Raw genomic sequence first — 25,451 nt, 5'->3', positions numbered from 1 at the left:
TCCGGGAGGATCCCACATGCCGCAGAGCGGCTGGGCCCATGAGCCATGGCCTATGAGCCTGCGCATCCGGATCCTATGCTCTGCAACGGGAGAGGCCACAACAGTGAGAGGCCCGTGTACCGCAAAAAAGAAAAAAAAAGTCATTTTCCTATTTAATTCTTAAAGGCAGCCTAACAGTAGTTTCTTTGAAATCTAGTTTTTTTTTTTTTTTTTTTTTTTTTAGCACTTCACATGTACGCATGAAACAGTGACTGCATATTTTCAGGTCACAGATGCAGTGACTTCAGAAGCTGAAGTTCTGTTGTTCATCGCTTTCAAAGGAATATAGGATTTTTCAAAAATAGGGACAAAACCAGAGTATCCCACTTTGGTAGATAAATCTGTGCTTTGCAAGTATTTATTCTCTGTATTATTAAAAATAATGTTTAAATATTAACTGCATTTTAAAATGTCAGTAAGGTCTCTCTTAAAATTTCCTTCATCTTTGAAATGGGAGAAGAGCCAAAGAGTTTATATTTATTAGAATTCCAACTGCTATGTATATGCTTCTCATCCTTTTATTTGGGAGTAAGTCTGTATAACCCGTAACTTTCTTCCACGTTGGTAGACATCATAGAGCATGATGAAGTCGCGTTTTGAGCTTCATCTTCCTTGGATAATGAAACTCTGCAAGTAGCTAGAAAAGTCACGCTAACCTTCTGGTGGATGGGCAAACACATTACAAGTAAACCAGAAAGGGGAATGGAGACAGTGATTCATGCAAGGGAGTTTTTTTCTTCTTGTGATGCATGATGTCTAACTGAGGGCAAGTGGACAAACCTGAGTGAATTAGACTATGCTAGTGGTGGATCGTAAATCTCAGCACCATGAGCCCCGGCAAATAACCTTCTCAAACTTCAAATACCTTCCATTTTTGTTCTTTATCAAGACCTGATTTTTCTTTTCTGAAGAAACATTTCAACTTTGGTGCAATATGGCTTTGCTCAGCCAGCTTGCTCAGCCAAGTTGACAGGACCAGTTGGAGAGGAAGCCTCCAGGACTTTTAGTGGGGAGTCCAGCCCTGGCCCAGGGAGATGTGGGCCCCATGTCACTTTAGGACCAGGCCAGGTCAGCGAGTAAGGGATCCGTGGTTCCATTGCCCAGTGTCTCTGGGATCCCCTGCCTGACATTTTAGTTTTAGATCTAGGATAGACCCTTTTGCCAGGCCCTTAATATTTTGCACACTGCAGTCTGACACTCATCCTCTTACCCTCTCATCTTTGTTCACCTTTGCTCCCAGCCTGTCTCATAGAACTTTATAAGCTTGGTCAAGAGATATCATCTCCTCTCTGTGGGACTGAGGCCTCATCCTCTAAGCTGCAGGATGGAGAGGCCCAAGTGAATCTAGAAACAATGAAGCTTCTATGTCTACACTCTAATATTTCTAAATCAGTGGTGCTTAGCCTTTAGTGAGCGTCCGAATCACCGGTGGGGAAGGTGGGGGTGGGTAATTAAAACACAAGTTGCTGGACCCTATAATTTAATAGTAATGCCATGGCCGCCATGGCGTAGATAATTGAATTCTCAATTTACATTTCTGCATCATGGCTTCTTTCTCCTCCTTGCATTCTTCTCTTTTTCCTTCCCTTTCTTCCTCAAACATTTATTTAGTGCCAGCTCTGTGCCTGACACAGAACTAAGCCCCGGGGTACAGAGATAACTCAGGGATAAATAAGTAAGTTTCAGTCAAGTCAGACATGAGAAGAGGACAGTGACATGTAACAGGGGCTATAGTGGAAGAGAGAGAGAGAGAGAGAGAGAGTGTGTGTGTGTGTGTGTGTGTGTGTGTGTGTGTGTGTGTAGTAACGAGGGATGAGCTTTGCAGGAGGGATGGTGGGACAGCAAGGAAGGTATCCCAGAGTCAGAACAGAAGAGCCTGCATGAAATTTAGACCCTAATTAGAAGGAAAAGGAATTAGAGTAGCATTAATTCTACAATACAATGTGGTTCCCCGCCCCTCCTTTGCTAAGTAGTTTAATTTGCACCCTTGAATAAAAGAATTATGAGCTGGTAAGACTGAGCAAAAATAAGAAACACAATGCTCAGTGTTTGTACTTTTTTCTTTTTTTTAAAGAAGATGTTGGGGATAGGAGTTTATTAATTAATTTATTTTTGCTGTGTTGGGTCTTCGTTTCTGTGCGAGGGCTTTCTCTAGTTGTGGCAAGCGGGGGCCACTCTTCATCGCGGTGCGCGGGCCTCTCACTATCGCGGCCTCTCTTGTTGCGGAGCACAGGCTCCAGACGCGCAGGCTCAGTAGTTGTGGCTCATGGGCCTAGTTGCTCCGTGGCATGTGGGATCCTCCCAGACCAGGGCTCGAATCCGTGTCCCCTGTATTAGCAGGCAGATTCTCAACCACTGCGCCACCAGGGAAGCCCAGTGTTTGTACTTTTAAAGAAAATAACTACTATATATTTCCTCTTGTAGACATAGTTATATGATAATTCTGTCAGATGATAAAATTGTAGAAGTATCTTAGGGATGCTCAAAGTCTCTATCACAGGGTTGTATGAATGGATAGATCTTGGATCAACTGAGATGTGCAGACCCTAAGGCTGGCCTGGGAGAGACCCATAAGTGGGGACACAGTTGGAGAACACACCTAAGAGGAAGGTCTTTGCCATGGAAGGGCGCCACCTTCTGCCAGACTTTCTGGAACAGCTAGGGCTGGGAACAGTTGTGTAGTACTCACACTACTTTAAGCAAAGTTTTGAAAACCGAGAAGTTAAAGGAAAACCGAATGGACTCTCCCAGGCAGCCAAAACCTACCCATGTGCCATACAAAGAAATTAGGAGTGCGATTCTTATGTTTTACTGTCAGAGATAATCTTCAAATCTGCTGTTTTAGAAAATCAATTTAGAGCATTCATAAATCTGCCTTCTCTGATTTTTTGAAACAAATATAAGCATTATTATAATCAGTTAAAAAGATAGAAGTAGAGCCACCTACTATGTGCCAGACGCTAAATTAAGTATTTTATAAGTATTAGCTTCATTTAATCTTCATAACAATTTAATGATATATACCCATTTTATAGATGAGAAACATGAGGCTTAGAGGGGTTTGTCACTTGTCCAAAACTTTTACATACATACATTCAGCTGGTAAGTGACAAAGAGGGCATTTGAACCCAGTTTCTGTATGAGCACGTGGCTTAACCATTATGCTATGCTTCCTCACTAGTTGGTTTCAACTTGCCTTGTGGATTATCAAATTACAGATCAGCTTCCCGTTGTCCAGTGCCTATGGCTGGTCACCCAACAAGATAGGCCTACAGCTTATGCTTGCATCTTATTAGCAAGAGGCGCTGGAATCCCTGGCTGCAGGTATAGGTATTTCTTAATTGGACTGTGGAGATCTTTGGGCCTCACACAGATGCCCATGGAGGTCTAAACTCCAGGGTGATCTCTCCATGCCGGGTGTGACCCCATTTTGAATTGGTGGTGGTACATTACCAGCCCATGTTTCCTTTCCATCTCTTTGCCTAAGATGAAGATGAACCTCTTGGGGCCTCAGAAAGATGCTCCAGGCTATTAAACAGCAGAGGGGGCTTTGTCTCAAGCAGTCCTGGGGTGTCTAGTCATGTTTTCTTTTTCAGATGCTTCAAGAAAGACCCATTTCAGGAAGAAAAACATACTTCTTTAACCCAAGAAGGACTTAAAATAATACCTGAATTTCTTGCTTTGAAACCTTGAACCTTTTACCTTGTTTGGTAATTTTGTTTCTAGTATATTTTGTGTGTTTTCCCCTAATTCTGTGTGAGAAGGCTTGGAGGAAGTGCTGGGTCCCCAGCCTGACCCTCGTGTACGCTCTGTGGTCCAGACATCTGAGTGAGTGAGGCCCACATGGCCCAGGCCTGAGTGGAGCTTAGTGGGGCTGCAGAGACAGCCAGCTGGGCTTGTTTCTAAACCAGCCTTAGTTTGTTTGTATCTACTCTGTGCTCATCTTAGGTTTTACATCAATTTTAGTGATTCATAGAAAGGAAGAAATTTTTGTTTTCCTAGAATGCTTAGGAAATTGTACATGGAAATTCCCAGCTGTGGTATGCATTTTCTTTCATTTTATTATTACTACTACTGAAAAAAAATACTGTGAGTCTGTGCCATTGCTAGTAATAATTTAAAAAGTAGTATGGAAAGGGTATGCTTCTATTGATCCTAGAGAGCTAGGGAATGTGGAATTGTGGCTAAATGGTTATGTTGCCTTTCTCTCTCAGAGAGACACACACATACTCTATTTCCTGGAAATTTTAAAGAAATATAGTAAACTATGTCTGATACTGATACTAAATCTATATACTAAAATAATGTTTCAGAAACTATTTTAAAATATCTATGTGTGTAAATTGTGTACATGTGTATATATAACATATACATGACATATGCATTATATGTATGTGGTACATAGACATTACCCATACTAATCCTAGTACTAAGAACTAGTAATATCTCCATTTTACAGTTGAGGAAACCAAGGCACAGAGAGATTAGGTAACTTATTCAAGATCACACACATAGTGGTAAGTGTGGGCTAGTCTTATGTGATTAGCAAACACCCTACTGCCTCCAGGAGTGGATGTTTCCCGGGTGACGCAGATCTGGGGGGTAACTCAGAACTCACCATTAAGAACCTCAGGTAGGAGTTTGACTTGGTGGCAAAAACACTGGACCAGGACTCAGGCCAACAGAATTTTCTCCCTGGTTCTGCCATTTATGAGTTGCATATACTTGGGAATGTCTCTTACTGAATCTCACTTTCCTCATCCATAAAGTGGAGATGGTGATAATCTGCCCAGAAGCTTCATAGCGGTGTCATGAAGACAGTTGACATGATGGATGTGAAAGACATCTGAAAATTATTGATGTGCTCCATAAATATTCAGAAAGGATTTTTTTTACATGGTCACGGCTCATTTGGGAATTCTAAACTAAAACTTTATCATTCTTAGCCCAGTACCCTTTTCACTCAAGTTGTGCTATGTCAGCGTATCTTTAAACAAATTCACATGCTGATCTGGATTAGTTTCTTTTCTGGAGAAATGGGAGATGTTATACTCCCCCTTGGAATATCATCCTCTCATTACTATTATAGAGAACAAATTACTCCACTAATCATCTCTTTTTTCTTCAGATTTGAGAAGCGTTACTTTTCTTTTGTCCCTCTTGCCTAAGGGACTAGAATCCTGTATTACAAATGAAAATTCCCTTTATAACCTTTAATCAAGAAAAATCAGAGTTGCTCAGAATGGAGGGGGTCTCATTTGAAGTGGACAAGACCTGGTTTTGCAGATAGAAAAGGTGAGGGTCAGCCTGAGGGACCTATCTGACACCACCCAGCAACACAGGGGCAAAGTGGGCCAAACCCCAGTGTCCAGACTTGCAGCCCAGGGCCAGTTCAACTTCATGACGCTGCCCCTTGTACTGAGAAGCTGTGGGTATTTGGGGTTTGTTTGTTTTATTCCTGATAGATCTTCTGCAAGGAATGCCTTCCCTCTCTAAGCGTTTGTCCCTTGTTACTTCTAGACGAAGACTGCATAAGCTGGGTGTGTCGAAGGTTACCCAAGTGGATTTCCTGCCCAGGGAGGTAGTGTCCTACTCCAAGGAGACCCAGACTCCTCTGGCTACACATCAGTCTGAAGGTAAACTATGTCTTTTGTTCACTTTCCATATGATCTCTGGAGAAATTGCCAGGGAGTTACATCCTTCTTGTTGATTTCATATCTTACCATAAGACATCTTCACAGGACACAAATATAATGACACACCAAAAGCTTAAGTCTCCTTTGACTCTGGTTTTGGAAACGCTGGAGAGGAAACCCAGTGGTATTCCTCCAAAGGACCCATGAACTTTAAAATGGATAACTTAATGAGGCCACAGTTTGTCAACACTGTGTGAGGAGGGGGAAAATCACCAAAGGATAATGTAATAGAAACTTCTCTGAATTTTATTGATAAGAAGAGTGTACATTAAGATTCAGCATTTGCAGGAGTCAGCAAACTGTACCAACCACCTATTCCTCAAATTAAAGTGTTTTGGAGTACAGTCATATCCAGTCCTGCGTGTCTATATGACTGCTTTCTTGCTACGTGGTAGGGTTGAGTACTTATGACTCACATGGCCTGAAATCTTTACTGTAATCTGGTGCTTTTCCGAAAAACTTTGCTGACCCCTGACTTGCTTTGCCAATTCAGATGGCAACACGCTAGAATTTCTTACCACGATTTAAAAAGACTTTCCATGCGATCTCCGTGTGGGTGAATGGGAATTCACTCCATGCCTCCTTCGTGCATACCCGAAAATATCAAGTGGAAAATGTATGTGCAAATCCCAATAAATTGTGAAAGTACACTAATAAGAGAAGTTGAAGCTAATCAATCAAAATGCTTCCTAGAAGTCAAAAATTACACCAAAGCAAAATTACTCCAGAGCAGAAGCAGGAGATGTGTGCACTTAAAATAGGATAAGTGAAGGTTGCATTGTTAGAGAATATAGCACTGTTTTTATAGCTAAGCAAATTCTCTTTTTACTTTGTTATTTTATTGTCTGGTGTGGTGAAGAGGATGTTAGCATTCTGGGTTCATTGTTGTTGTGTAGTAAATACTGAACAAAAGCCATGAAAATGAAAAATGATTCGCATTCTGTGCTTGGTTTACAGCATATATAAGTCAGTACACTTCGGTTTGTGCAAGTTACAGAGCTTTTCAGTTTTGGTTTTAAACACATAACATCAAAAGACAAGTGAAATTGGATTCCTTGAAGTAGAGCGCCGTCTACAGGCCTTCTGAAAACCTTTCTTGGGTAATGCTGTCTGGCTTGGTGATGAGTCTTTGGTAGCAGGGCCTCTGGTTTTCACGTGATGAGAAATGAATTTTAGAAGCAAACAAGTAGCACCCTCTGGTGGTGAAATTTTAAACCAACTATTTCAATGAACTTGAGAACTGTATATTAATGTGGCAGAAAATACGAAGTTAGAAAAGCCTTTGGGAGTTCACCTAGTCTATCCTTGGGCCTCTAGGCAGATCAGGAAGATCATTAAAAAGAACCTCGTCACCCAACCAAAACATTTGTTTGAGTTAATTTGCTGCCAGAGGTATTTGCAGAGCTGTAGCCTGAGGTATGTTTATTTAGCCCCAAATTTGACCCATAACATAAAGTTATACAACTGGAATAGGAGAAGGAGTGAATTATTTTTTGGAAATGTGTAGACTTTAGATATTGGAAATGGTACAGAAATATTTACAAGGGAAGATAAATTAAGGATGAAAAGGCATCAACTCTAAACTTTTAAACTGGAACACATCAAAAGGAGAAGCCTGGGCATTCCATTTTATTACTGCAGAGAGAGCTTGGGAGCCCTCATTATGCTGTGGTCCAAGCAGCATGAAAGAAGGAATTTATTTCTCAGCTCTTGGCAGAAGTTCTTTCTGTTTTGTTAACAGGACTCACAGAGGGTTTTTATGGTGATGGGTGTTTTGATGGTTCAAATTCCACAATACAGATTTGAACTCAAAGTGAGCTACCGTAGCTCTAGACAGTAAAGCAATCCCCAATGGGTTTAGACAGGAAGAACTTTGGATTTGAGTTCAGCAAATCGTCCTCTCAGCACAGATGATTCCTTGACCTCTGGCTGCCCGGTGTCGTCCAGCCCCTGGCTGAGGGGGGTGGGTGCCCCATGCTTGCCTTTCACCTGCTGAGTGAAGTGGGGAGGCTCTACCACGTGGCAAGTTTGGATTGGCTTCCAATTTGGGAGCTTGGGCCATGGCAGTGTTTTCATGACAACTGCAGCCGTTTAGGGTCAGGAAACAATGAACTACTGAATTTCATGACACAATGAGGCTCTTGGATGGATAATACGTAAAGCTGTGGTGCGGATAAGATCTGTTTTAGCTCATTATTGCCCACGGTGTATGAAGGAACGCTGATTATTTTTGAAGTCATTATGTGACTATGGAAAATTTAACAATATTCAAACTGTTGATCTCAGAGCATTGATCTGTTCTACATCTAATGGAGTTCTTATGCATTCAGTTTTTGACATGTTCTCATTTTACTCTTGAAAATGAAAGGGAAGGTACTTTGGACTTGCCCAAGCTTAAGCTTCTCTTCTCCACTATGTACTATAATGAACGTTCTCTTAATTTGTGATCGTAATGACCTGTTATGTATGAGAAACAGTCCAGAGAATGATTTAAGCCCTGGAGATTTAGGAATGAGGTCCACACAAACACTGGTTTTTCAGTACAAGTTTAGATCTTCCCTCTCTGCTTAGGTCATTAGTTGCAGAGAAAGAAGGCTGAGAATAGGTAACAATGATTTGGGGAGCAGGATATCTCTATCTCCAAAACACATTAAACACGTGCTTCTTATTCCCAGGTCATAAGAAAGGAAAAAAATAATGGTTCCCTTCGAAACTACGTCTGCTTTGTGTTATTAATATCTCGCTGGACTGACCGTGAGGTCCTGAGGTTCGTTAGGAAGCCAGTCTTCTGCATCTTTATTATAGTGGGAAAGTGACTGGCCCATACTAGGCTCCCAACAGATGCTGTTGAGTGACAAGGATGAGGCTAGACATCTTAGAAATGCCAGGTTCTGCAGTGACCCCTAGGAGAATGAGAACTTCTTAACTTGCTGGAAAAATGTAAGCCAATCTGGAGGGAGGAGGAGGAAACTTACATAACCTGTTGATCATTTGAAGAGTTCTCTGATCTTCCTCTTCTCTTCGTGATATCTTTTTTTTTTTTTTAATTTATTTATTTTGCCTGCGTTGGGTCTTTGTTACTGTACGCGGGCTTTCTCTGGTTGCGGCGAGGGGGGCTCCTCTTCATTGTGGTGCGTGGGCTTCTCATTGTGGTGGCTTCTCTTGTTGTGAGCACGGGCTCTAGGAGGCGGGCTTCAGTAGTTGTGGTTCACAGGCTCTAGAGCGCAGGCTCAGTAGTTGTGGCGCACAGGCTTAGTTGCTCTGCGGTATGTGGGACCTTCCCGGACCAGGGATTGAACCCATGTCCCCTGCATTGGCAGGCGGATTCTTAACCACTGTGCCACCAGGGAAGCCCCCATGATATCTTATAAATGGGAACTTAGTGGCCCCGTGTTGGCCACCCGCCTCCCTTGACTTGCCTCTTATGCCTTGTTTCTTACATCCAAGAGAGACCAACCCACTTGCATTTTCCAAGGCACCGTGCAGCCTCATGCCTCCACAGGCTTGTACTTACTGTCTCCCGCCTGGAATGCCATCTCTCCTGTTTGCCTTCCTTCCAGACCAAAACCAAGGGACAGCTCCTTGGTAGTTCCACTTATGGTTGACGTCTCTCCTCGTACCATGGGCATAGTCCATCTTCCCCTTATCAAGCTATTATTTAATTTATTTAATATATTTAATTGTTATTTAAATGTCTTCCTTTTAGATTGGATCTCCTTGAGGGCAAGGTGTGTGTGTGTTTTTTTTTTTTTTTTGGCAGTACGTGGGCATCTCATTGTTGTGGCCTCTCCCGTTGCGGAGCACAGGCTCCGGACGCACAGGTTCAGCGGCCATGGCTCACAGGCCCAGCAGCTCTGCGGCGTGTGGGATCTTCCTGGACCGGGGCACGAACCCGTGTCCCCTGCATCAGCCGGCGGACTCTCAACCACTGTGCCACCAGGGAAGCCAGTGTGTTTTGTTTTTTAACTTTTATTGGAGTGTAGCTGATTTACAATGTTGTGTTAGTTTCAGGTGTACAGCAAAGTGAATCTGTTATACATATATCCAGTCTTTTTTAGATTCTTTTCCCATGTAGGCCATTCTCTACTCAATACAGAATATTGAGTAGAGTTCCCTGTGCTATACAGTAGGTCTTTATTAGTTATCTATTTTATATATCGTAGTGTGTATATGTCAATTCCAATATTCCAATTTATCCCTCCCCGTTTTACCTTTATGTTTAAAATATTTTTAGCCATAAGTTTATTTTCTACATCTGTAACTCTGTATCTGTTTTGTAGATAAGTTCATTTGTACCCTTTTTTTCAGATTCCACATATAAGCAATGTCATATGATATTTGTCTTTCTCTGTCTGACTTACTTCACTCAGTATGACAATCTCTAGGTCCATCCATGTCTCTGCAAATGGCATTATTTTGTTCTTTTTTATGGCTGAGTAATATTCCATCACATATATATGTACCACATCTTCTTTATCCATTCCTCTATCGATGGACATTTAGAAGGTGTGTGTTCTTTACCTCCCTGCCCAACACAGTGCCTGGCACAAAGAAAGGGCTCAATAGATATCAGTGGAAGAAATGAAGAATGAAATGATTCTAGACGAATAAGAAAGAAGAGAAAATGCTCATTGTATTCTGGGGAGGATGGAATATGATCCATGCATTAAGGCTGCACTGGTTTTATGGGGTTTTTAAGGAAAAGTCATGAGAGTGTGTAAGGAGGGGAGTTCAATGTTTCTATTTCCAGCAGGCCTGTATTTCCGTCCTGAGGCTGGTGCAGGCATTACTGCTGTGAACATGACACAGTTATGAGAACTGAAGGAGAAAGTCACCAAGGCCATCTGGCTTGGCCCAGGAAAGAGCAAAGCAGTCACCAAGTTTGTACTGTGCAGAGATACTGTTAAGAAAGTACTTTGAGTTTGGAACGGGTGTGCAGGAAGGTTGAGGGGAATTCTTGGCTGCTTGAGGGGAATTTCTACCTTGGCTTCCCATCCTCTCTGGCATATATTCAATATAGATGCTGCAAATATAGAGATAGTTTCCCAGGATAAACTAGTCCAGCACTGCCCAGTAAAAACATAATGAGCCATTATTCATTTTGGTAATGTTTTATTTAACCCAGTATGTTTAACAATTATTATTCTAACATATAATCAATATAAAAATTATCAATGAGATACAGTACATTCTTTTTTTATATTAATTTTTCAAAATTTGGTTTGTATTTGACACTTACATCATATCCCAATTCAAACACTAAATTTCCCTTGGAAATACTTGAACTGTAATAAGATTTCATAAAATTGACAATTGAAAAAGTAAGTTCATATACCCCTGTTGTTCCAAACATATTTGAAAGCTGTTCAATAATTGTATCAAATATTTGTTTTTAAGTTTAAACTTAAATTAATTAAAGTTAAATTTTAAAATGCAGTTTTTCGGTTGCATTAGCCACATCTCAAGTGCTCAGTAGCTGCAGGGGGTTAGTGGCTCCTGAATTGGACAGCTCAGGTCTACCATGACCCCTCATGATGCAGGTCAGATGCTGAGACCCACCAGCCAGGCTGGTCTCCACTTTACCATGGCTGGGCAGAGGGGCTTGGGTGAGGAGACCTTCCTGACGTGTAGAGAACTCCTCTAGGTAAATGATGACTTTGTAGATGCTCCTCCTTTTTGTGAAGTCAGCCATATCCAAGCAAGTGTTAGGTGATTTGGACAGAATCCAAGTTGTACCCCCAGCAAGATAAGTCCTCCAGTAAGCCTCATCCTGTCATATTAGAGGCAGTTGTGAGAACCCCTCTGGGTTCTCCCTTCATGGTCTGCAGTTTAGAGACTAGAATATTCACTCCTTCTACCCCGTCTCCATGCTGCCGAAAGGACTTCTAAAGACCGTGTATGACCTCCTTGTTAGTTGTATGACCTCCTTGTTAGTTATCTACACTTCTCCTGCTCCCCTGTCCTTCTGCATGAAGTGATGAGAGATCAGAATTAAGATTTGAGTTCTAAACGGCAGATGGTTGAATTCTAAGGCCTCCTACACCTTGGTGGTCCCAAGAACATAATGCTTTGATACAAAGTTGCCCAATAAAGACATCTACCGTACGATCTAAGTGGACATATTTGTTTGGAACCTAAAGTTTGAAATCAGACAGTTCTTAGAGATATAATTTCCCGATGGAAGCCAATCCTGAAACACCTGGAGATGACTTGGGAGAAAACAGAGTATGGTGTCATAACCTTGACTCTCCAACTGGATATCAGTTTCCTGGACCTTAACACACTTTCTCTGAACTTACTATTTAAAGAACCACCATGTGTTTTGTGACAATCCATGGTGGCATCTGAATGCAAATTAAAACTCCCTAGTGAAGATGACACACCTAATCTTATTTTTAGTTTCTGTTTTTAAGATAAGAACTGACACTATTCCAGAGAGATAGTGACATCTGCCACAATTTGCTTCCTTAGAATATGCCTGCTATTTCCCTTTTGACACTTGGTTAAAGTGTTAATCCTCTCTCAGAACAAACTGTAGAGCCTCCAGGCCCATTGTTAACAAGATCAGGGATTTCGAGATCCTCTCCTGGGATATTAGTTTTCTTTAACAATGTTAATCTCATATCATCTTGGCAAGACTCTTGAAAGACAAAAAAAAAAAGGGTGGGGGTCGATCTAAGGAACATAGACATTTCAGACATTACTTTTTAGGTATTATTTGTATCAAATAGACAAAATTTTTTAGTTAAAAAAATTGTTTTCTCTATCTCTCAGCCACCTTTCCAGCTATTGGTCAGGAGAGCTTTCATGGTTTAGTTCTTGATTTATATTAGACACTAAAATAGATATTGGCTTAGACTGTAGCTGGTCTTGATATTCCAGAGGAGAAGCCTCAGGCTAAAAGTTAATTTATTTTTAAAAAGTACTTAGTGAGAGTGCCAGAGATGGTACAATCAAATCTCAGTCAAATAAGCTCATTTTAGCCAAAATATTCCTTCCAATAAAAAAACAAAAGGGTGCTTCATGACAACTCAAAATGAAACCAGAAATGTAATGAAAAGATAAAATGCAGAGCAAGACTTGCTGCCGGAGGGCACTGTCTTATTTACTATACCTCTGTAATCTACAGGTCTATAGAGAGGGGGGAGGGCCATTGAGAAGACTAGCCCTAAAGCATCCTGTGAACTTTAGGCTCAATATAGGATTATATCTTGGTTACAGTACTGTACTAGAAAACAAACTTATATTTTAGGAAGATGGTTTGAGAATTTTGTTTAAACATGAATGAATCAATTAAACAACATATCACAATCTCTAGGCCATCAAGGGTTAATGTGCTTTGTAAACTCATGGCATTCAGAAGTGAAAGATTTTGCATAAAATAAAAACATAGTCCTTCTAATATTGTTTTGATGACTCCATCCCTTTAGTTTTTCATACAACTGGAAGGTATCTTTAAAAACCTCTTCAGAGCAGGAAGATGAATAAGAAGCTTAACTGAAGCTAAGGACCTGGAAGCTCATATTAACACAAAAGGGGCTGTGAGATTTTTGTCTGACTCCAAGGCTCACACATTGCAGGTAGATGATCTAAGCACGTTTTACTAAAAAAAGAACTAATATCCAAATTATAGGCCTAATATCAAGTTAATATGTAATCATAGATCACTGATTGCTTCTCCCAAGTTCATTTACATATCCAGTTTCCTTGATCTCCAAGGCATCCCTTCTCATAGGTCCTCATCCCTGGTAACAGACACATTGATTCTGTGTATCACTAGTGCCTGCATAGTGCCTGATGTTTGGTGTGGGAATGAATGGATGACCTGGCTTAGGTCATAGAGTTGCCTCAACTGTTCGCCTTATGAGCCAGATGATGGAAGAAATGAAAGAGAAGTAGGTCAAAGAGTAAGACATGGGAGGAGCTGCGCCAGAATTTATAGTTTCAGACACTATAAACTATGGTTAACTTAAGCAGGAAAGAGTTTGAGTAGAAGGATATTATGTAAATCACAGAATCAACCTGAAGATTGAAAAGGCAGGCTCAGAAGACAGGCAGAGAAGCTAATTGTCAAGAAGATAGCCCAAACTTACAGTACATAATATTTTCAGTAAGCCTGTGACCAGTGAACCTAGGAGAAGCATGCTAAGCAGGGGGAAAACATCCAGAATAAGCAGTTATTCTAGTGAAGACAATTGGATTCCCCACTACACAATAGAAAAATGTGATCAACCTGGCTGGTTCTTCTTTCGAGAAGATCAACCTGGCTGGTTCAATATTGGGAGTTTCAGTTGATCTGTGGTTGGGCAAGTAGCCAAGGCATCTTGAGTTGGGGCAACTGTGTCCTTGTATGGCCTAGCTGTACATACTTGTAGCTATAGATACCTTATGAGTCCTTTGAGCAAGTACTTGTGCAGCTGGACACAGGAGAATGACTGGCGTTGTAGAATACAATGTATCAACTCTTCCACCTGATTATTAGAAGCCTCCTTCACAGTGCATAAATTTTCTAAAAAAAAATTTTACTGGAGTATAGTTGATTTACAATGTTGTGTTAGTTGTAGGTATACAGCAAAATGAATCAGTTATACATATACATATATCCACTCTTTTTAAAATTCTTTTCCCATTTAGGCCATTACAGCATATTGAGTAGCATTCCCTGTGCTATAGAGTCGGTCGTTATTAGTTACACAGTGCATAATTTTTGATTGTACATAAATATTCTGTCACTGTAAGTCTATGTTGAAAGGTCCCACCATATACCTCTTCCCTAAATCTTTTGCCATTGGTAGCCTCTACGTGTGACCTTTCAGTCATTGCTCATGGCTTAGTTTTAGATAGAGTGTTTTCTCAGTCTACTCTTCCAGCTCAAGTGGGCAACGAGATACGCTGATCAAAACTCTTTTCATCCAAGTGGAATTGTAGTGGTTTTTCTTTTCCACTGAACTTTAGGCCTACGCCTAAATGGAGGTGTCCTGTCAGCCGTCCACTTCTGGCTTTTGCCAGCCTGTCACTTAGAAATTTCCAGAGTCCAGGCTCAAATGTTTTCAGACAGCTGGTCACCCAGCACTTCTCTCTAGGCTGCAGGAGGAGTGGCATTGCCGCAGGAGTAAGAGCATGAGAGTGAGAGCAGCGGGCTCAGGGAGAGTGCTTGTCACAACTCAGCATATAGTCCTCGCTGATGAGCGAGCTAGCGGTGGATCCACCTGACCTTCTGGCCAGATGGATCAGATAGCACTCCAGTTCATAATGCATATTTTCCATAGTCACCTGCTATCTCTACTTGGGTCTGCTTGTTGGCCAAACCAACACCTATCCCTCAAAAGGCTAGTAACATAGTAAAGGGGCTACACTGTTGCTCTAAAATCTAGGGACCTGTTTTGTGCTTCCCTTTTAGAGCTCTTTGATTTTCCACAGACCCTTTGTGCATCATTGAATCTGCTGGACCAAAATTTCTAGGTAATATAGCCATTTAAAAGTAGAAGCCTTTTGAGTCACCTGGTAAATGGGTTGAATAAGTACATGCAAATGTTGAATATGTTACCTGCAAAAGCCAGAATGGCCCACCAAGCATGACAACTCTTACTATTAGAGAAACAAGATATTTGCCATGTACTTTGGAGTTTATGATCACTAGACCCATAGCAACTTTCCTGAAGTAACAGATCTCTGTATTTTCAAGTACTTTTCTCCTATCCTGTAGCCTACTTGTGTCTTAACAAGGTATTGAAGGTACCAATCCAGCTTACTGTTCAGGTCTTGCTAGCATGATGCCCTGTGCTGAAGGTGAGATGATCAAGCCCTGTAGGTAAAGCCAGCTCTCTGGCTCAACCCTGATATAAGATGCTGAAGATGCAAAGAGAAATGAGGTGGGTCTTCTTTGTCTGTGAAGCAAGGCTTGGTATAGAGTGTGGCTTGGTGTGTGTGTGTGGGGGGTACTTCCAGGCCTCTGTATTCTCCTGTATATTCAATTTTTCATTATTTCCTGATCAGTACTATCACTTTCACATAAGTGACTTGGTAAGGCTGGAAATTCAATGGACTTTATCCAGGCACCCACAGAATTTTAAATTTGCATTTGAGTTTTGCAGACATTTATGAAGACATTTATCACAACCAGAGAAATGCCCTGGGTCTATGCCTTGAGCTAAAATGTAGAGATTTGAGCTTGTCCTCTCTTCTTTAAGCTGTCCAGTCTCATTAGAAGCAGCCACCTCACCCTATAGCGTCTTTAAATTCTTCAGGCCGTTCACACTCTTCAATGGCAGTGATAATTTGATCCCTTAAATCCTTCTTTTCAGTGGACACTTCATTAAAGATCACTGCAGAAGAAAAATTATCTAGCGATTTGTTACGGCTGACAGCTTCCCATTCCTGAACTCTGAGTTTTCATTTTCTTTAGCCCTTATTAGGGCGAATAACCAACACCAATTTCCTGAATGACTGTCTTCTGATACTAATTTCTGATCAGTCTAGGTTCATGGTTGCCGACAATAGAAACGAACTCTGGTTAACTTAAACAGAAAAGGGATTTGTTGGAAAGATATTAGATACTTCATAGAATGGATTTTAAGAGTTAAAGAATTAGGTCAGAAATAGAAGGCAGCCCTAACCCCCAATGTGATTTATATTTGGAAATAGGGCTTTTAGGCTAAAATGAGGTCATCATTCAGGCTAAATGAGGTCATCAGGGCAGAATCCTAATTTGATAGGATAGGGGCCTTATAAGAGGAGGAAGGGACAGAGGCCTGTTTCTCTCTCTCCATGTGCACGCACCAAGCAAAGGCCATGTGAGGACACAGTGAGGAGGCCTCTGCAAGCCAGGAAGAGGGCTCTCACGAGAAACTCAATTGGCTGGTAACTTGATCTTGGACTTCCCAGCCTCCAGAACTGTGAGAAAGTAAATTTCTGTTGTTTAAGCCTCTCAGTCTATGGCATTTTGCTGTGGCAGTCTGAGCTGACAGAGACAGCAGCTAACCCAGCAAGGTGATGCCTCTGAACTTGATCAGCTTGATAAAGGCGACCTGGACATCCTGGACTTCCTGTCATTGGGCACTGCCATTAGGCTCAGGATTTAAATTCTGTTGTCACTGCCGCCTTGAAAACCTCTACTTCTCCCTGCACCTTGACGGTGCTCCCTTGAGCTTTAGAGGGGTCCACTAGGCAGGCCTCGGTTACATGCGCTGAATTAGCTGTGAGGGTCAGGCAGAGGAATAACTGCCCAGCCTGGCTTCTGTAATATTAGGGGAGGCCATGACTTGACTTTGATCTATTTTGGTATACCCTGCTCTAAAAGAGGGTGTTTGGATGCTGGGCAGCCAAAAATATATATTTGAAAAGTGCCTACTCTGGTGAGAAGCAAAAAGGGGAGGTAAAGAGAAAAATTTTATGTATTATGTGCCCAGGGCACTCATAAAAATTATTGTTCTTGCAGTGTTGCTACTGCTATTTACTCAAATTACAAATCAGAAGTGCAAAGACAATGCAGCTCCTTTATTTTGTCTTCAGCTGTCTATAATACTATTCGCTATTAGGGGAAAATAGAAAAAAGGTATGCAATAAACCTGAGTGCAGTCTCTTCCTGTAAGCAGTCTCAGTTGGTATGTTCAGTTAAAATTGACTGGAAGTGCTCCAGCCCTCATAGAACCTCACTCTCACCTGCTTTTCTCCCTGAGATCATGGCCAAACTGGAGGGGAGAGAGATGAGGTTACATGATCTCATGGCCTTGGTGGAGTAGGGAGGGATGAGAGGGACTCTGGCCTCAGTCAAGTCCTTGGCAGTATGCTGGCTGACATCTGCTTCTTTCTGCCCTGACCTTTATCCACCTGGGCACTGGCACCCCGTGCTGGTGAACTTGTGTCTGTTCTTTTTTTTTTTTTTTTGCGGTACGCGGGCCTCTCACTGCTGTGGCCTCTCCCGCTGCGGAGCATAGGCTCCGGACGCGCAGGCTCAGCGGCCATGGCTCACGGGCCAGCTGCTCCGTGGCATGTGGGATCTTCCCGGACCGGGGCACGAACCCGTCTCCCCTGCATCGGCAGGCGGACTCTCAACCACTGCGCCAGCAGGGAAGCCCGTGTCTGTTCTTTTGGCTTGGCAGTGTCTCCAGGAAGCATGGGCCATTTTGCTCTTGATGACTTGGTCTCTTCTCGGCTTTCATTATTTCTAGAACTTGAGTCAATGCCCTGCCTTCTGTTCAACCCCTGGCCGGGAAGTCCATGTCCAGCCCAGGCCAGGTAGTCCTTTTATCCACCACAGCAGACCCTGTGGCAGACTGGCTCTCCATTGAGTTTCCATGCTTCAGATGATCTGATGGAGGCTTAGGAGCATTCACTGGTTCTTCTCTCTGTTTTATGCCAACCACTCCCAACGAAGCTGGGTTGTTGCCTTGTGGTGAACGAGACCTGTTGCATAGTGGTCTCCGTAGATTCCCAAATAAGGAATGTGGTTCAGTGGTTCCTGTGCTCATCTTTTTTCTTGGTTTCTTAACACTCCTCCCTCCCAATGCTTCTCCTCAGAAAGTGGAAATCCAGATGTATCTGAAAACTTATCTCTTCTTCTTCTCCCTAAATGCTCCTTTTCTTGCCACTTATCTAAAAATAAACTCCCATGTTTAACTTCCCCCATAGATTGGGGAAAGAAGTGGACAGAAGGAGTGATCTTTATGGGTTTGTTTGTTTTTCTTTTTTGATATTCTAAATGGTAAGGAAAAGAAATTTGGAATGGCTTTTCTCCCTCAGTTAATCCTGACTCTCATCATCCTGTGGGCTTCTAAAATCCAGTTTTTTGAGAAGGGAGCTGAATGTTACCGTAGCCATTTTATTTTCATTCTGCATCAAATTCTAAAGTCTCTACTAGCAAATGAATGCCCTAAGTAGACTAGGCTGGAGATTATTATGTTCAGAAAGAAAAATAGAAAAGCACATTAATACTTTTCAAACATAACTCTTCACTGCTCATCAAAATGAACAGGATATTGTTTTTGTTCATCACGCTTGATCAATAATAGAGGCAAGAGACATCAGGATTAAGGAACATTACAGTGTATAACAAGCCTTTTATTCCTTGGAGAAATACAACTGACATGTTGACTAAGTCAAGAAGTATATGAAGTTTCCATTTCCAGCATGGCAACATGGAGTGCTCTGTGGATCTGCTTCCCAGTAAAATTAGTGAAAATCATTAAAAAACAAAAACCAAAACACTCAAGTCTCTGGAAATGGTACCAATGGCATACAACAAATGAAAAAACACTTATTTAAGAAAACTTAACTAAAACTTGGTAAGAACAGGAAGAGTCTGCGGTGTTTGAGCCACAGCCTAGTCCTATGCTCCCTCTTCCCAGTTCAGCTTGGAGCAAACTCTTCTTCAGGTGGGTGCAGAAAAGAACACAGAGCTGCCTGTCCTCCCAGCTCCCAGTTGGAGGGCTACTGTATCTTCCTGGGAGGGGCAGGACTTTACAATCTCCGTTTCTGCCCCCAGATACCAGTTACAGAGCCTAAGCTTCAAGCAAGTGCAACTGAGAGGCGGATATTCTCTTCTTTAGCCTAGCCCAGACTTGAGAAATAGGGACTTTACCTTGGGGGCAGCATGCTAAAAATACCGGGGCCCTAATCACCAGCTCATGTGTAAAGCAGAGGTTCCATTCAGGGAGAGGCAAGCCAAATACACCAGAGGCTATGGCAGGACCCGACTCTGCCAAGCACCCAGCTCCGAAAGCATAGGTGTCACTCAGAAGTATGCCACTGTCCCCTCCCCCAGCTCCAGAGCATTGGCCCAGAGGAAGAAGTAGGCCATAAAACAGAGAGGTTAGAATCTCTTCCCAAAGAAGCTGACTTCATTTGCAATGGACTGTGGGGATGTTCAAGCCTAACGACATCCTCAAAACAATGGAGGTTGTGCTATAAAGCAATTCAGAGTCAACTGGTAGATGCATACAAGATATAAGCTAAGTCATAGGCCAGCTAGTTTACTTGCCAGAGCCAGGGAGACGGACAGCTAAGAAGAGCCTTCCTGGGATCAGACAAATCTCAAAAACTGAACTCAAAAACTATCTCTATAAAGGAGCCTGAGTTTAATTGGATCAATCTGTGGAGACATTTGTGTCCCAGGGCACTGTTGACAACAACAGAGCAATCAGCCAGCAATTAATGGAACTTAACTGCTGGGTGTGGTCAAGGACAGGGACAGTTAAAGGGACCGCAAAATACTGTCCTCCCAAGATGACTGTGCAGATGCCCAAGGCTGCACCATCTGAGGAGCAATATCAGAGGCTTTACACTATGGGGTGAGAGGAGAGAACAGACTTCACCAAAATAATCCAGTCACTAAACATATAAACAAGCAAATAACAATAACCAACCCCTAGGGAAGGGAAAGGAGATCAACCAGTACCCAGACTCACTACAGTGTATTACCTAAAATAGCCAGTTTTACAAGGCAAAAGAAACTGCCTGTGAAAACAGATTAAAAACTTCAATATTTCATTAAATGGAGAATATCAATAGAGAGGTAGAAATTATTAAAAAAAACAAAAACAAATGTAAATTCAGGATTTGGAAAGTACAAAAACTGAAAAGAAAGTTTCATTAGAAGGCACAACAGCAAAAAAAGAAAAATGAAGAGATCCTCAGAGAAATGTGGGATACCATTAGATGACTCAGCATACATAATGGGAGTGCTGGAAGGAGAGGTGAGAGAGGAAGGAGTAGAAAAAATAGAAAAAATACTCTAAGAAATAATGTTTGAAAACTTCTCAAATTTGATGAAAACTTTAATTCACGAACCCAAGAGTCTCAACAAACTCCAAGTAGGATAAATGTAAGGAGTTCTAGAAAAGATAGATCATAGTATAAATCCTGAAAGCAGAAAGTGAAAAATCAATTTTCACTTACAAGGAACTCAGTAAGATTAACAACTGACTTCTCATCAGAAACCATGGCAGCCAGAAGACAGTGGGATAACGTATTTAAAGTTCTCAAAGAAAAAACTGTCAACCAATAAATGTGAACCTAGCAAAGCTTTCTTTCAAAAAATGAAGGTGAAATAAAGACATACCCAAATAAACAAGCACTGAGAGAATTTGCTGCTAGCAGAGTCACCTTATAAGAAACACTAAAGGAAGTTCTTCAGGTTAGGGGCAACTGAACCCAGATAGTAATTCAAATTCACAGGAAAAAACCAAGAGCACAGGTGAAGATAATTATGTAACCATAAATGACAGTGTAGGAGTATACTTCCTCTTTTTCTTCATTAACTGATTTAAGTAGCATTATCTAAAGTACTATACATACAATTATATTGCTGAGCCTATAATATATGGAAATGTAATATATTTGCTAGTAATAACACAAAGGAAGTAGGTTGCAAAGCTGCATTTGGCCTAAGGAAATGACTCCAAATGGTGATTTGAATCCACAGGAAGAAATGAAGAGAACCAAATACGAAGGTTAAATAACAAAAGCTCTAAGTGTATCATTGCTCTCCCCTCAACTTCTTTAAAATATATAAAGTCATATGAGGTAATAATTATAACAATGCATTGTGGGCTTTATAACATATATAGATATATGTAACAATAAGAACATTGAAAGGAGAAAGGGAATGGAGCTATATAGGTATAACATTTCTGTATTTCATTGAAATTGTTAGTATAAATCTGAAGCAGACTCTGATAAGGTAAGATGCATATGGTAAGCCCTAGAGCAACCACTAAGGAAATAACTTTAAAAAAATTTAGTGGGAAAAATATTAAAAATTAAGGTGTTATATTTGAAAATATTCACTTAATGTAAAAGAAAACTATAAGAGAATAATAGAAGAACAAAAAACGACATAAGACATACAGAAGACAAAAATAAAGTGTCATCTATAAATCCCACTGTAGTATATTAGTGAGTGGTGGGATGGGGTTGGGCGTGGGCACCTTGATGAAACCAAATCTGCCAGATGTGGACCCATAGGGGTCCTGGCTGAGAAGATACAGATACTGGACAAGTGCGGGTGATAGCGGAATGTAGTAGCAGTACAGGCAAGCAAATTATAACCAAAAGAGATAATGCAGTGGCCTGCAAAGAGATGTCCCAGGGTGGACTATAGCACCAGGAGGAAAATGTAGTTTGCAGTAGAAAAAGGTATTGGGAAAGTAGTAGGGGGAAAAAAACGGAGAAAATCCTAAGGTGGCAGAAAATATGGCATGTGAAAGTAGCATAGTGTCAAGAATGTCTGAAGGGAGGTGAAAAGTTCTTTCAAAATGACAGTATGAAGTTATCCAAAATAGAAATGTTTTATCATGAGAGTCAACTGAAATCTGTTGGTAGTGACTAAGTGGATTGCTGTGTTGAGAAGGATTCTGAGACTCCATTCTACCTCATCTCAATTAAAGATGTCTTCTATGGGCGTGAGATGGGAAGTAAGCATGCCTTTTGTTGGCAAACACTGGTTAAAATTATCTTTAAAGAGTGTCAGGACTGGGGCAATGAGAATCTCAGAGTTGTTATCTTTTACATTTTATTATATATATAGGCTATGGAATAACTCTTTTGAGTACCTTGTTATTTAAAGAAATTCTCCTATGTATTATTTTCGTTTGCTGATTTCCTGTGGTCTACAGTAACTAGCATTAAAACTCTTGCATGAAGAGGAGACTTATATTTGGGGGATAGTGAGGAAGGGAAAAACAATTTCAGGGAAGAGGAGCTGCAAAAGTAGAGGAAGTGACCAAAAAGTAGAAAGAGAAGCATGGTCAGCTCTCGCGGCATAAAGCAAGAAAGAAAGTTGTAAACAAATAACTTGCCAAGGGCATGGAAATGGGGGCAAGAGAACTCCATTTGGTCCCCATATATTTTAGACAGGCTGAGGGGTTGAAATCTGGGACATCCAGTTGAAGGCATTAGAAATTCAACCATATGAACTGGGTTTCATGAGGGAGGAGGTACTGTATGAGAGAAATGCCCACCTTTCCCTTATTCTGGTTTCCAGGAAGAAAGAGCTTCCCTCAAAACTCTTGATTCTCGTGCCTTTCTTTTCTTCTCCTAATAGAGGTAGAATTGTACGAAGGTTGGTGGACAATAATTGGCCAACATTTCTTGATTGGATGGAACTAATTTATCAGTGGTCCTTAGGAGGGGAAATTTGACCTCTTCCTACTACTGTCATCCTCACACCAGTTAGAGGTAGTGACATATGTCAAAGTGCTGGCTCTGTCGGATGTGAACTGTCCCAGGGTCTAGAATCTGGGGGAAAGGTGCAGCAAGTTACACCTAGGTTACAACTGCCAACATATCCTTTATCAGTATTAATGATGATAATTTGGGCTTTATTTGTTTTGTCTCTTGTTTTATCTCTCAATTAATTCAGAACTTGGACAGGAAAGAGTGGTGCTATTAATCTGACCCTTCAAGACCCCAACATCTTGGTACATAGCCTCAAAATCGTATCCAAGCCTCCCACATAAGAGAATTCCATCAACTGAATGCATTTCCTGCCCACATCTGATGTTTCCTTCACTATGAAGCTCAGTTAGTATAATACTCCTGGCCTCTTGCCACCCCTTTACTCACTTCACCCTGCCCGCCCCCCAGCCTCCATCCCCAGAGGAGGTACAGTGACTTGTTTCAAGCCAGCTCCTCTCTCTTTTGGGGGAAGCAAGCATACCTGTAAGCATACAAGTTACCTTTTGCTCCTCTGTGCCTTTGGTCATACTCGAGTCACACTCAGCTGGGGAGGGCTGTCAAGTCTGGTCTTACCTGTAAGTGGGTGAATAAATCTGCCTAATTTAGGAAATCAGTTAGCAGGTCCATTTGGCTTTCTCAGTAAGCTTTCTCACTCAGTCTTCATCAGTGATGAAAGTGTTACTTTGGCCTCGCTCCATTGTTATCTTTGCCTTATTTCTCATTTGGGTGCAATTTATTCAGTCCTCTAAGAAGCTCAACAAGTATTAGGAAAATCATGGCAAGGTATCAGTTCTGGAGTGATCAAAGTACTGAAAATAATATTAATGACAGTAGGTAGCTAGACAAAAAAAGAGTAACTGATGTTAAGGGAAGAGGTTTACATTCTAGCTACGAGAAAAGAGCTCATTTATAGAAGTGGATCTCAAGGTCAGAGTGGAACCAGTAGTAAAGTCAACTTAATGTTGGCCTCTGAACTTCTTTTAATTCTCCATAAATGTGTGTCAGTGCTGGACCAGTGTGGTAGGACTAACCGTGCAAATTAGAAAGTGGTTTGTGAAGGCAGGGATCCAGGGAGGTTGTTATGCTTGATGACTTGTTAAAAAAAACAAACAACAACACAAAACCCCGATCATTATTATCACAGAGTCCTAATGTGAAATAAGATTTCCTATAAAATCGTCAGCACAGAATTCCAGTTTTGATAACAAGTCAGATGATTTTGTTGCAGGAAAACATGTATCTGATGGAGAACCTTTCCTTTTCATAAAATAAGGCCACTTTTGGACTGTGGGAGAATAGTCGATCTCATTTAACAGCCTGAAACTTGGGAAATTTGTTTCCTTGTAGTCAGTAGTGCAAGTGGCTGCTCTCACTGTGAGTTTAGCATACTGAAGGCTCAGGACGTTTTGTTTTTCTTTTTTTTTTTTTTTCTGGTACTGGGAAGAAGGCTTGAGCCTTGGCTCAAAGAAAGTGAGGATAACTTTTAATCTTCTCTACTTGGTTGTTCTCTAGTGTCATTTGGCAGGCGCTGGCAGCCCATTCACACTTCCTGATGAAGTAAGCATTTGGGGACAGGCATGTGGTCATGCATGCATGGTACACTGGATAAAATCAGTTCGAGGCAAGACACAAAATATGATGAAATGTATATGAACATAATGAAATGTGTACAAGTTTGTAATTTATTAACTGTTCACAGAGGGTAAGATCTGTTTTGTGCATCACGGATCTTATACTTCCCATTGGTTCCATACATGCTCTGGCTGAGGACACCCACATTAGCATGTGTTTTCCTATCTTCAGGGGTACCATTGTAATTTCCTCCCATTCCTGTTTTCTCCATGGTAGCCTCTACTGACAGAAGCATCGTCCTTCTCTTGAACCACCATTTTAATTTGTTTGGACATCAAAAAAGTCCTATCTCCTTTCAGCCCTTTCCGTAAAAGGATGTTATGAAGATGAAATCAGAAAATGATTGGACGATGCCTTTCCTTAAACTATTATTTCAGTGATAGAGATTGATTTTGCTGCTGGAGGCCTGAAGGAATATATATGTGATACCAATTCTCCCCTCCTAAAATGGACCAGGACAGTGTTCTGGCCAATATTGGGGATTTCTTAATAATGATGAGTTTGGGGATGTGCCTGTTTTCCCAAGAAAAAGAGGACAGAGAGAGTTTCCATATTTCTTAGAGCACCTGAATAGAGTTTGAGCAGCTGTTTCCTTCTCTCCTCAGTTCATGTGCAGCGATAACCTCAGCAGAGTCATCTAGCAGAACTACATAGTGTCCCAGTCATCTTCAGGTGCTCCAGACAAGCAGTGATTTTGGCTGATGGAGGGATTCTTGGGTGGGCTGGTGGTGATGCATCTTCCAGTAACCATTACTAGAAGTGTCAGCCTAGGTAAATTCATGTTCATCTGGGTCCATTTTATCTCATTTTGTTTTAATTTAACCCAGATCTTGAGATCCAAGTGTCAATGTTGAGCATTAGTTTAGTGAGGTACGGTGAAACTTGAAAAGGAGGGAAAAAATGTTCCTT

The 25,451-nt window shown here is 41.3% G+C and overlaps 1 protein-coding gene across 7 annotated transcripts in view; it reads left to right on the top strand.

Annotated features, from left to right (window-relative positions):
- The window catches only part of DYNC1I1 (dynein cytoplasmic 1 intermediate chain 1), a 475,334-nt gene that overhangs the window by 228,037 nt on the left and 221,846 nt on the right, over window positions 1-25,451 (top strand). For all 7 annotated transcript variants that reach the window (XM_029233556.1, XM_029233554.1, XM_029233549.1 and 4 more), the window contains one exon: window positions 5,560-5,675. In XM_029233556.1, the coding sequence (XP_029089389.1) occupies window positions 5,560-5,675 (116 nt within the window). The remainder of the gene's footprint in view (window positions 1-5,559; window positions 5,676-25,451) is intronic.

The sequence above is a fragment of the Monodon monoceros genome, unplaced genomic scaffold, assembly GCF_005190385.1.
Source record: "Monodon monoceros isolate NGI ecotype Baffin Bay Population unplaced genomic scaffold, NGI_Narwhal_1 Super_Scaffold_2, whole genome shotgun sequence".
In the NCBI taxonomy this organism is placed as follows: Eukaryota; Metazoa; Chordata; class Mammalia; order Artiodactyla; family Monodontidae; genus Monodon; species Monodon monoceros.
Note: the sequence above shows the minus strand (reverse complement) of the source record. Positions and strands in the feature narration are given on the sequence as shown.